At 64.1% G+C, this 11767-nt stretch overlaps 2 protein-coding genes across 5 annotated transcripts; one reads left to right on the top strand and one right to left on the bottom strand.

Annotated features, from left to right (window-relative positions):
* The first annotated feature begins 197 nt into the window (after positions 1-197).
* TRAPPC2L (trafficking protein particle complex subunit 2L) lies at positions 198-4798 on the top strand. 3 transcript variants are annotated; one of them, XM_069456758.1, is made up of 5 exons: positions 198-265; positions 1548-1720; positions 2549-2636; positions 2779-2858; positions 3757-4798. In XM_069456758.1, the coding sequence occupies exons 1-5, from the start codon at positions 233-235 to the stop codon at positions 3800-3802; spliced, it is 420 nt and encodes a 139-aa protein (XP_069312859.1). In that variant the 5' UTR covers positions 198-232; the 3' UTR covers positions 3803-4798. The 3 variants fall into 3 exon arrangements, with proteins under 3 accessions (XP_069312859.1, XP_069312858.1, XP_069312860.1); XM_069456757.1 differs by having other exon boundaries at positions 2779-2867; positions 3745-4798; XM_069456759.1 differs by lacking the exon at positions 198-265 and adding an exon at positions 2445-2482 and having other exon boundaries at positions 1556-1718; positions 2515-2636.
* A 3249-nt stretch (positions 4799-8047) lies between these two features.
* On the bottom strand, positions 8048-10918 carry PABPN1L (PABPN1 like, cytoplasmic). Of its 2 annotated transcripts, XM_069456388.1 has the most exons (7): positions 10673-10918; positions 10268-10400; positions 10010-10077; positions 9443-9549; positions 9275-9362; positions 8635-8777; positions 8048-8156 (listed from the first exon to the last, which is right to left on the bottom strand). In XM_069456388.1, exons 1-7 carry the CDS (start codon positions 10916-10918, stop codon positions 8105-8107), a joined length of 837 nt encoding a protein of 278 aa, XP_069312489.1. In that variant the 3' UTR covers positions 8048-8104. The 2 variants fall into 2 exon arrangements, with proteins under 2 accessions (XP_069312489.1, XP_069312488.1); XM_069456387.1 differs by lacking the exons at positions 8048-8156; positions 9275-9362 and having other exon boundaries at positions 8170-8777.
* Between the last annotated feature and the right edge of the window lie 849 nt (positions 10919-11767).

Here is an 11767-nt window from a genome sequence, read left to right as displayed (position 1 = left end):
AGGAGAGGCGGGACCAAGGGGCAGGGCGGGGCCTGGGGCCCGCTGAGTGACGGGGCAAGGAGCCTGCGCAGACAGGAGAGGCGGGACCAAGGGGCAGGGCGGGGCCTGGGGCCCGCTGAGTGACGGGGGCGGGGCTCGGGGCGGGGCGGGGCCTGAGCGGTCGCGTGACCAGCCAGGGGGCGCGTGACTAGCAGCGGGTCACGTGACGCGGCGCCCGGCGGGGCTTCCCAAGATGGCGGTGTGCGTCGCGGTGATCGCCAAGGAGGTGCGTTCCCGGCCGCCGGGCGTCCGGCTCTCCCGCTGCGGGTCCGCGGGACCCCGCCCGGTGCTCGCCGCTCCGCCTTCCGCAGCCCCGCGAGGTTGCTTAAGGATGGCGCCCGGGGAGGCCCTCCCAGCTGCGCCCGCGGCCCCCGCCGGCTAGTGTCGTCCCGGCGCCTCCGGGCCGCCGGCCGCCTCCCGCCCCAGCAGCCTCTGTTGGTTCCTCTGAGCGCGGCGCGGGCCTTCCGCGCAGCTCCGTCCTCTCGCCGCCCCTCGCCCGGGCAGCCACCGTGCTCTGTTAAAAACATGGGATGTCACGCCTCTGCCTAAAATCTCTCCAACGGCTTCTCCTTGCCTTGGGATGATGTCTGAATCCCCAGGTTCAGGGGCCTCCCATACTCCTTGCACTCTCCATTCCAACCAAATGGAATTGCTTGCAGCTCCCCGGACGGTCTCTGGTCTCCGGGCCTTTGCACTTGGAACCCTTCTCCCAGCCCCGACCCGGTTTGCTGGCCAACTATTTCATTTCCTCTGGCGAGCGTTTTCTGAATGCTAAGACAGCCGGGTGGCTGTCCAAATGCTGCGACTGCACCAAGCCTTAGTTTCCTATCCAGGGCCTCTCCTCAGATCAGCGCTGTGGCCGCAGTGAAGCTCCTCCTGGGCTTCCCTTTTAGCACATGTCACAACTTACCATTTGCTTGGGGTAGAGGCAGCTTTACCCTGATGAACAATGTCTTGTTCACCATCTTGGCAGCAGCCAGTGCCAAGTAGAACTGTAGCGTGTGGGAGCCCAGGAAGGCAGCTGCAAACTCTGGCTTAGGCTGGTCAGAAATGCAGAGATGAAGGCAGTTTGAGCTGAGCCTGGAAGGGTCTAGGAAAAGGGCCATTGTCAAGATGAGGAAATTGCAGTGGGTGGCAGTTTAGGAAATAGCCAGTGTTTATGGTGCAGTGCTAGGATCACCGCACAGCGAGAGGTGGGCTGAGGCAGAGTGGACTCCGGGAAGGTGAGTGACCCGCCCAGGCTGTGCTCAAACCCGGTTTTCTAAGTTGTTCTCTCTCTTCTGCCCACCCTACTGCTGCCCCTTTGCAAACATGCCAACCTGCTTAGATGAGGGCACTGGTCACAGAGGTGTGCAGAATGAAGCAGTGGGTTTAGACAGGGAGCACGGATGCCATGGGCGGCTGGCAGGTCACCCGCCCGCCCTCCAGAGCATGCGCTGGCACTGCTCAGAGCTGGCACGAACTGGGTGGGTTCTCGTCCTTGCAGTAGCCATCATCCTTTCTTGCAGAATTACCCTCTCTACATCCGCAGCGCTCCCACGGAGAACGAGCTGAAGTTCCACTACATGGTGCACACCTCCCTGGATGTGGTGGACGAGAAGATCTCCGCGATGGGGAAGGCGCTGGTCGACCAGAGGGAGCTCTACCTGGGCCTGCTCTACCCTACGGAGGACTACAAGGTGTATCCTTCAGTGCCGGGCGGGGTTTGTGTTGCACCTGCGATTGCGGGGTGTGCTTTAGGATCAGATAACCTTGGAATACTTGAAAGGAAAAAAAAAGGTGAGGGTTTTGAGCCAGCCAGGGAGTTAGGGAAGCTTTGGGTTAATGAAGGCCTCTAACTCTCCTCTCTCTGTAAGTGGAAGAATCATTTGGGAAAAGCGAGGCTTGCATTCCCTGGAGAATGTGGTGGTTTACTCCTGTCCTTTGTCTGGGTTTGTAGAGGACCAGGGTCTCCCCTGCTTTGCCCCTGCAAAGCTTTCTTTCCGTGCTTTTCAGGGGAGCCACGGCCTCCTTTACTTCGTTATCAGGTCCTGCCTTTAAGTCACTAGAAGCTCTTGACTAGTTCCTTGGAACAAATTGCTTTGAGACCATGGAGTTCAAAGGTGGTTCCGCGAGCGGTGACGTAGCTTGTCCACAGTGACATTTGCCACTGTTGTACAAAACAACGTGTCTTCTGTGGCCGGCGGTGGGGGATGGATTCACTTTATTCCTGAAATTTCTGGTTTTACGGTTAACTTTCTGGGCCAGGCGTTGATCCAGACGGAGAGTGTGACGTCCCAGGCGCCCAGACAGACCCAGGGCCCCCGAGTGTGCGCTGGGTGGGGGTGGCTGGCTGCTCCTCCAGGAAATCCCAGACACGGCTCAGGCTTGGTGTGGTCGCTGCGCTGCACTTCCCGAGATTCGAGGTTGTCTTGTTTCTCCAAAGTGAGGGCACACAGGGCCCGTGGCTCACACGTGCCTCGGTTGCTAGCCCAGCCTCCTTGAGTACGTTCCCTAACCAGCTGTGCAGGTACGGCTACGTGACCAACTCCAAAGTGAAGTTCGTCATGGTGGTGGACTCCTCCAACACAGCCCTTCGAGACAACGAAATCCGCAGCGTAAGTGCTGGGGATTAGAAGACCACACTTCAGGGAGTCGGTTGGTTTGATTTGTTTTCTCTTTGTTTTGAAATGCTGAGAAGCCAGACGTCATCAGGAGCTGTGCGTACGTGTTAATTTAAAATGCTGGGTTTTGTTTCAGATGTTCCGGAAGCTGCATAACTCCTACACAGACGTGATGTGCAACCCCTTCTACAACCCCGGGGACCGTATCCAGTCGAGGTGGGCCCTCTCTGCGGTTTGCGCCCTCTTTCTGCAGGGCCTGCCTTGCTGAAATGCAGCCGTCCGGGAAGTAAGGGAGGGAAGGTCTGAGTCACGCACACTGTGTCCCTGAGGCAGCGATTTTCCAAAAAGCTCCGACACAAACCTTTGAAGTGTAAAGCAGATAAAAGGTGGGGGAGGGGTGTGCAGGGGTTGCATGTTTGGTTTCCCAGATGAGGCCGGTAGGTACCCAGGAAGCTCAGTAAGGAAAGGGCCCAAGTGCACAGACAGTAGCCTTCAGGGAGAGAATGTCCTTGTGTCACTGCCCTAATCTGTCTTTGTGTTGAACTTGGATTGAAGGCATCTTCCAAACAGCCTTCAAAGCAAACAGGCTTAACGTTTGAACGTCGTGAAGATGCTTTTACAGGAACGTGGGGCCCGTGTGCACATGTTCCACACCTGCCAGGAGTTCCCGTGTCCCAGGACGACTCCTCGTGCAATGTGCTTGTGTCCGCTGTAGTTGGCAGGGGAGGGGACACTGTGACCCATGCCGGGTCCCTCCCTCACTCAGGACACTGTGTGTCTTGGGTCATCCCCCATCTCACGTAAGAGCAACCAAGTGAACGCTCGCTGCTCGCTGCGCCCCTGCCTGGGACCCGTCAGGCCTTGACGCTGGGAGACCCAGCCAGCGACCTCAGGGAGCCACGCGGGGAGCTGGGGGCGGGAGACAGGTTCTCACTGCCCGGTGTGGCAGGGCTGCCCGGTGTGCCTCTCAGCCAGGCTCACCCGTTTACTCTCTGAGCCCAAGAGGAGGCCCCGTGCGTCCTGTGGCCAGGGCGATGGCGGTGCCTGTCTGTGCCCTCCACTGAGGGGTGGAGGGGCCACGTCTGTGCCCTGCACTGGTCTGTTCTCTTTGCAGGGCCTTTGATAACATGGTGACGTCCATGATGATACAAGTCTGTTGAGCAGGAACCGCGCCGCCAGCCGTCCCGGCGGAGCACCTGTGCGCAGCTGTACTGAGGAGACGTCTGTCTGTTCCCGTTGCCTCTTCCCAAACGTGAGCCCCGCTGCCCGGGGGCAAGATCTTGTGCATGATGCATGTCAACTAAACGTCTTATGAGATGAAATTTGGCTTTTCTCTTCTGTGTCTGCAGAGGATTCAACTAAGGAGAGTTCAGCCAAGGACCTTCTAGGCATGTGGGCAGAGGTTAGGGACCAAAGCCAGCAGGCAGCCTGTCCCGACTCAGCAGGAAGGGTCAGGGCAGCGTGGACCCCAGAGAGCTCAGGGCCTGCGGGTGCTGTGACGCGCCAGGGCGTGTGGCCAGCGTCTGCTCCTCCCTTGTCCATAGGGGTCGGCCTCTGGATCCCAGAGCCGGCCTAGGATGTAGGGACAGACCGTGCCCGCCGTGGGGTAAGGGCCCTCCTGTTTCTGGACTTGGCACCCACTGTTGGCACCTGGCCCACGGTCTGGCCTCAGCCTCGACCTCAGCAGGAGCCCTCGTGAGGCCTGGGAAGCCTCGTGGACCCGCAGCGCCTGTTCAACTGCTGCCTGGATGCCGCAGTGAGCAACCTTGACGCGGCTCCCCACTGCCCCGGGGGCCCAGACTGTCACTGGATCTCTGCATTCTGCCCCCAGGAGACCTGTGCAGCCAAGTCCAGATGACGACCAGGACTGAGGTGTGACAGCTCCTTCCCAGGATCCAGTGGCCCGGGGCTAGCTCCCCTGTCCTTGGACAACCTGGGGACCACCCAGGGGGTGGCAGAGGTGATGAGGACCGCTGCGGGGCTGAGCCTGACTCCTGTGTCCTCAGTGCCGTGGGCTTCCCAGAGTGGAGCATCCCAAGACTCGGCCGGCCGGGGAGACTCCCCCATCGCCCCTCCCTCACCCTCGGCACTGGTCTGGAACTGGGGGGTTTCTCCGGGACCTTCCAGGGCCCGAGAGTGCCCCTGGGAACAGGGAAGGCCGGTAACACGGGTGGGCTGGGGCTGGGCCCGGGGAGGTGAAGTTGTCTCTACGCAGTGTTGCACTCTCACCCTTCCGACGGCTCGGTGCTGCTCTCACCAGTTACAGAAGGAAAAGCAAGTCAGGGAGGCGGGTGTGTTAAACACGCCTGTCCCGGGCGCTGGGTTGACTGGGAAGGCCTGGAGTAGGCGAGGAAGGCCAGGCGGCTGATTCTGATGCAGTGGCCCAGGCCACACTCCAGGGGTCCAGAACCTTCTTTCACAAGCCTGTTGAGAGGAGGCCGGGACTCCAGCCCAGCACCTCCCCCACAGCCCGGCGCGGAAGCTTTGGCTCGTGGGGACCTCTGCGAGTAAGGGCCATGGTGGGGACTGCGTGTTGCCAAGCCAATGTCCCTCTCTCCCTTCCTTGCTAACAGCCCGAGTGTTACTCAAGGAAGTGGGTAGGCCAGGGCCATTTCCTGCCCTCCCTGGACCCCCGCGGGGTTAGTTATAGCCTGTAAGCCGCGTCAGGAAAGGCTTGCAGGAAAGATCTTTAACCTAGGGGTTCAGCAGGCATCTGGAGGCCCTTCCCTTTTTGTCTTTCTGCCTGGAACGTGGATGCGGTGGCTGGAGCTCAGGCAGCCATCCTGAGAGCCTGAGGACGGGCAGGCAGCGGGCAGGGAGGGTCCTGGGGCTTTGCTGATGCACCAGTTCTTGACTCATGTTGGGATTTGTTTCTTTATGTGAGAAAATTAAATACACTCTTGTCTTGCTTAGTATTTGGGTTTTCTGTTAGGTGTGGCCAGAGCAATCCCTCAGTGCTTTTCCCGTTATGGGGTTTCCCCAGCGGTGCTGGGCGGCTCCCCCAGCCTGAGCCTGAGCACCGTCTGCTCCACCTTCGTTCCCACAGCAGAACTGTCATGTGGCAGCTCCGCGTCAGTTCCACCCCGAGGCTGGCTTCTCACGGAGGGCCACAGCCCTGCCACCTGCCTGTGCCCCACCTCCCCAGGCCTGTGCCCAAGTCACTTCTGCCGGGCTTTGCGGGCAGCCCCCGTCTCTCCCCCGGGGCATCAGCGATATGACCTCCTGCCCCAGACGGGGGTGGGAGGGTAGGGGCGGGGGGGAGTGAGGGGAGCCTGTTCCTTTGTTAGTTGCCGGGTCACGACGGCCAGACGGGCTCTGCTTTCTCTGGACACAGCAGAGACCTCAGGCACGCACAGCTCAGGGCCTCACTGTGTGGAGGCCACACCGAGGGCTCCTCTCGGTCTCCCGCCACTGGCCTGCTCGGGCCCCGATTCCCCGGGAAAGGAGGCCTCCCGGGCTCACTCCATTGTCTCCTCGAGTGGCCACGCAGGAGGCCCAAGACGGACAGGAACGGACTTACCACAAGGGCTGGAGCACCGCCGTGGGCGTGAGAGACCCACGGGCACAACCGTGTCCAGATCACCAACCCCTCACCGAGGTCAGGACGCTTCGGCCCAGCGAGCCGCGCAGGCAGGAGTTTTCACCTGCAAGTGCCTCCCGCACGGCCTGCGGCGTCCCAGCTGCGAGTGGCCGGGGCCAGGCCCCAACCTCGGCCTCTCGCTCCCCACCTTCTCTGGCGGCCTGGGCTGTCCCGGCCACTCTGACGCTGGGGCTCCGTGGCCCCCGCCCGCCCCCCCTGCAGTCAGACTTGCCAGCTGCCGCCGCCGTTTTCCCTCCAGGGCAAACCCGAGGCCTGGGCAGCCGCCACCGGCGTTCTGGAGCAGACCTCGGGCGCCACCTGGGTGCATCTTGGAGGGCGGTGGCAGCTCCTCCGTCGGGGGACCCTGACAGTGTTGCCAGAGACACGGGGCCCAGCCAGGGGTGCTGGGTTTCCTGGGACTTCCCTGGTGAAGCACCGTAGACTGGGGACCTTAGAACAACAGAAACTGGTTGTCGTGCTGGAGGCGGAGTCCGAGTGAAGGTGGGGGCAGGGCTGGCTCCCCCCGGCCCGAGGGAGCCCCTGCCCCAGCCGCTCGCCAGCTCCGGGGGCTCGGCGGTCCGTGGCCTGCAGCCAGTAGCCCGCAGCCTCCGTCCTCACCTGGGCTTCTCAGGTGTGTCTCGTGTGTCCGCTGTGTGTCTGGGTTGGGCTGCCCAGGTGGTGCGTGTCTGGAGGCCATTAAGCTATTGCACCTGCGAGACCTTTCTCCCAACGGTCACATTCCCGGGTTCTGGAGATGAGGACGTGGGCGCATTTTGGGAGCACCATTCACCCCACTCAAAGGCCAACACGGACCCAAGACCCCGAGGCGGGGTGTGAGGCTTGGGGGAGGCCGGAGACCCGTGTGGTGGAGAACCAGGTGCCAGGCCATCTCCGCCTGGTGCTGGAGGCGGGAGGTGGCTGGGGACCTGGGGGCACCTGAGGGGCACGGGGGGAGGCACCTGGGGAGGGCACCAGGCAACGGTGAGGAGAAGCCCAGAGCAACTTCAGGAATTAATGGGACGGGGCGTAGGGCAAGAGCCGCCTCAGACTCCCAGGAGGGACGCCGTGAGCAGTGTCAGGCCGGAACCGGGGCAGGACCTTGGCCGGGGCCTCCTCGGCTTCCTCTCCTGGTTCTGAACAGTCGGGGCACCGACAGGCCCCGTCTTCAGGGAGAAACCTGAGTGCTCTAGAGGGGACAGGGGGCAGAGCGCCCGTCCTGCACGGAGACCTCCACGCTGCTTCCTGAATTCTCTCACGGGCCGGGCAGGGCCGGCCGGGCCGGGTGTCCCTGTCACCTGCGGTCGTGTGCCCCGAGGCCGCCGGGCCTGGTGTGAGGGCCAGTTACGGGGTGTGGGAGCCACGGCCCCCCAGGGCTGGCGGTGACATCGGAAACACCGACACACCCCCTCAGCTGCCTTCCCCGTAGAGTCCGCCCCGAGAAAGATGCGAAGTGAACCCATGTTCAAGAATGAAAAGAGGTCTGTCGTCATGTGCTTTTAAAAAATATTCAAATTTAATAATTTATGCATTAAGACACACACATTTCTATTTTTCTTTAAAACAAGTTAGTGGAAGAGCTGGGTTCGCCACCCTGAGCCAGCCCTGTGCGGCCGGGCCCGTGACCCCATCCCTACCGCCCAGGGCCCTTGGGGCAGAGCCAGGCCCACCCGCCAGGCCTGGCTGGAGCCGGGGGCCAGTCGGGGCCAGGCCTGGGGCTCCTCCAGCCTACGTGGAGCCCCCTCCGCACGCACCTCGCCTCTGGTCTCCGCCCCTTCCCCCCCCCCGTCCCCACCCCTCCGGCAGCACCAGACCCTGCCCTGCTGGACGAAGTGGCCCCCGCAGGACACAGACGTGCACTCCTGGCCGGCCTCCGGCCCTCCCTTCAGTATGGCGAGAACCACGGTGGGAACCACAGCGACAGCCTTCCTCGGCCCCTGCACAGAGAACGCAAGGTGAGCGGCGGTCTGGGTGGGGGAGGGTCTCGGCCTAGAGACCTCCCAGAACAGCAGGTGAGGACTAAAGGCAGGTCCCCGAGAGCCCAGGAACGCCCCGGGGGGCCTTTCTGGCAGCTCCCAGCCCCCTCTCTTAGGCCCCACACGCCGCCTCACCTGCCCTTGTCAGAGATGCAGCCGGCCAGGGCTGTCCCGGGAGCAAGAGGTGGCCCTTCCAGGCAGAGAAGGTACAGAAGAGCCCCCCAAGCTGATGCAGCCCCCCAGCCCCAGCTCAGGCCCCTCGGCTGAGCGCACGAAGGCAGCCGTGTCCACGCTTGGCCCAGTCCTTGGTTACAGCAACACCGGGAAGGCCCCCTGCCGGCCCCCAGCCCAGACCCGTCAGGACCCAGCTCAGGAGCCCCCTCCTGCCCTGGACACCCCCATAGCCCTCGCCCTGGGCTGCCCCAGAGCCCACACTCACCGGTTCTGCCCGTGGGGTCTGGACCGGGGCCTGCCCTGGAGGCTGCTGTGGGGGAAGGGCGCCCCCCTGGAGCCTGGGTGCCGCCGCAGGCCCCCGCGGTCCGTGGAGCTGATCCCCGGGAAGTTGGTCCTTTTGGGCAGCACCTGGAACCGGAAGGCTGTTCTGGCGTCCCCCTCGCCCTGCTGCCCACACCCAGCCCTGGCCAAGCCTGGGCGACCGCTGCCACCAGGAAGCCTTCCTAGGTTTCTCTGCTTGCGGCTCATAGGCAGGTGTGCACAGACCCCAGCGCCCACCTGGCTTGGAACCTGCAACCCAAAGCCGCCTCTGCTAAGCCCGTGGCCACCCCAGGGGACGGGGTCCCTGACCTTCTCAGGGAACATTTAGGCCTGAACTGTCCCTCCACCTGGACGCAGCATGGTCACGTGACATGCCCGGTCACTGCCAACACCCCCTTGGGTCGAGAGGGGAGCCCCTGATGCCACACCCAGCCCAGCTGCCTGGGACACGCAGGGCGCAGAGGAGTTGGCGGAGGCAGCCGTGTGTCCTGGGGCGTGTCCAGCCTCTGCACCTGTGTGCCGGGACTCAGGGGTTCGCTCCGCACCCGGCGGGAGGCGCAGATTCACGGCGACTCCGGACGCACCTTGATCACCCGGCCCCGGAAGACGCTGTCGTCCAGCTGCACGGCCGCGCGGGCAGAGCGCTCGGTGGCAAACTCTATGTAGGCGTAGCTGTGGGCGGGGCGCGAGAGGGGCCCCGTGAGCCGTGGCCGCGTGGGGGGACCCCACCCCTGCCCGCGGCCCACACTAACCCCTTGGGGTGTCCGGAGAACTTGTCACACAGGATGGTGATGCGTTGGATCCTCCCGCAGTGGTTGAAGTGGGCCTCCAGCTCCTCCGCGGTCCCCCCGTAGTCCACCTGGGCACAGGCGCGCGGGTTTCCTCGGTGGAGCGGCCGGAGAGGCCCGAGACCGGGCGCCTGGCCGGGAGGGCCCCAAGGCCGAGGCCAGATGGGAGGGGAACACGCCACCCCGAGCCCCCCACGCTGTGTGGCCTGGGCAGGGCGTGTGCGGCTTTTTGACTGGGGAATCGTCTGCCGGCGACTAGCCCAGCGGGAGAGGGGTCACGTCCAAAACCTGCAACATCCCACGGACTACAAGGCCCCGTTTCCTCGCGGGGACGGTCTGGCTGCCCCCAGTGTCTGGGCTCCTGCTCCCCCTCGAGGCTTTGGGGCCCTGGAGGCATCTGAGTTTGCAACCCAGGGGCACCCCCTCCCTCGGCCCTGCACAGCCGGGCTGCCCCGTGGCCGCCCAGCCGGGCACCACCCCAGGTGCTGGGCCCCGTGGGAGGGACAGGACCCCTCGCTACCCGCCACTCACGTTGCCCACGTAGACAGATCTGTGGTCGGCCTCCACCTTCTCCTTGTGGGTCCCAGGGAAGGGGCGGCCTGCGGAGGGCGCGGCCTCAGGACTGGCAGCTGCCCCGTCTGCGGCCCCGTCCTTCCGCCTCTCAGGGGGGCTCACGCCTCAGAGCCCGCCCCACCCCAGCCTCGCGGAAACACGGGCTCTTCCCAGCCCCCCGTTCGCAGGGAGGGGGCTGCGTCCAGGGAGGGGTGGGCCTGGCCCCCCAGCTCCTACCTGGTATCTCGGGGCTCAGCAGCTGCCCGCCCCCTGTGCCCTCCTCCTCTCGGGCCCTGGCCTGCGCTCCGGGCGGCGGTGGCCACGCAGCCTGCTCCATGGTGCACAGCTTCAGCCTGATGGCCTCCAGCTCCTGCCAACGCGGCCCTGAGCCCGGCGGACGCCTGCCGCTCCCCTCGGGGCAGGAGTGCGTCCCGCCAGCCCGGGCGCGACCCCTTCCCTGAACGGACACTCACTGTCCTTCCTGAGGCTGCCGGCTGGGGCAGTGCCCTCGGCCCCACAGGGCAAGGCCCCTCCCAGCCTGCAGGAGCGGCCCCAGGGCCACCCCCTCCCCTCCCCTCCTTAGCCCCATCCCGGGGTCCCTGAGGCCGCCAGGCCCCCGCAGGGCCCTCTACGCGCTGCTACCTGGTCAGGCACCGGACACTCGGCCAGGTGCTCCCAGTTCAGCAGGGACAGCAGGAAGCCTGCGTCTTCACCCTGGTCTTCCTCGGCTTCCTCTTCCTTCTTCTCACCCCCATCCCCTGGCTCCAGAGGGGTCTTCTTGGTGCCCTCCCAGGCCCCCCAGCCCTGGGCCTCGGGGTCCGAGGAGACCGTCTGGAGCCAGGCCTCCGTGGGGGGCGGGAAGAGAGCCCGGCTGAGGAAGGGCCACATGAGCCGGCAGATCCCTGCACTCACCTGCCTCCCCGCCCGGCCCTCCCGCAGTTTTAAGCCCTCCCCCCACCCAGCTGCTCCCACTAGAGCTCAAAAGGCCTCCAGCAGGTCTGAGCTGCCCCCAGTGCAGCCCCGGCCCGGCCCCCTCGGCAGCGGAGGGAAGGAGTCGCTCAGTGGGGGTCTTGGCCCGTCCGCCCACGCCCTGCGCTCAGCGCACCAACAGCAGGTGCACTCGGCCCCCCACGGGCTCGAGTGGAGGCGGGAAGGCTGGTGTCGGACACACAGGGTCAGAGCAGGCTGCCAACGAGGTGTGATTGGTGAGAGCAGAGGCCCCCCTGACCTGCGACCTCTGACCCCCTCCACACCCCCAAGCTGTGGGCCCCTCCCCCCACCCTTTCCTGGGGAGCCACTTAAGTCACGCAGGCCCTGGCGCGGTGGCTCACGCCTATAATCCTAGCACTCTGGGAGGCCGAGGCAGGTGGATCGCTCGAGGTCAGGAGTTCGAGACCAGCCTGAGCAAGAGCGAGACCCCGTCTCTACTAAAAAAAAATAGAAAGAAATGATCTGGCCAACTAAAAATATATATATAGAAAAAATTAGCCGGGCCTGGTGGCGCATGCCTGTAGTCCCAGCTACTCGGGAGGCTGAGGCAGGAGGATCGCTTGAGCCCAGGAGTGTGAGGTTGCTGTGAGCGAGGCTGGGGCCATGGCACTCTAGCCCGGGGGACAGACTGAGACTCTGTCTCAAAAAAAAAAAAAAAAGTCACGCGGGTTCCTTCTTTTTTTTTTTTTTTTTGCCCGGGAGGAACGGCCTGTGGGGCGGAATCTGGCGGTCTGGGAGCAGCGGGCC

This window comes from Eulemur rufifrons, chromosome 23, assembly GCF_041146395.1.
Source record: "Eulemur rufifrons isolate Redbay chromosome 23, OSU_ERuf_1, whole genome shotgun sequence".
Taxonomy (NCBI): Eukaryota; Metazoa; Chordata; class Mammalia; order Primates; family Lemuridae; genus Eulemur; species Eulemur rufifrons.
The sequence above is the reverse complement of the archived record's forward strand: the minus strand, read 5'-3'. Positions and strand labels throughout refer to the sequence as shown.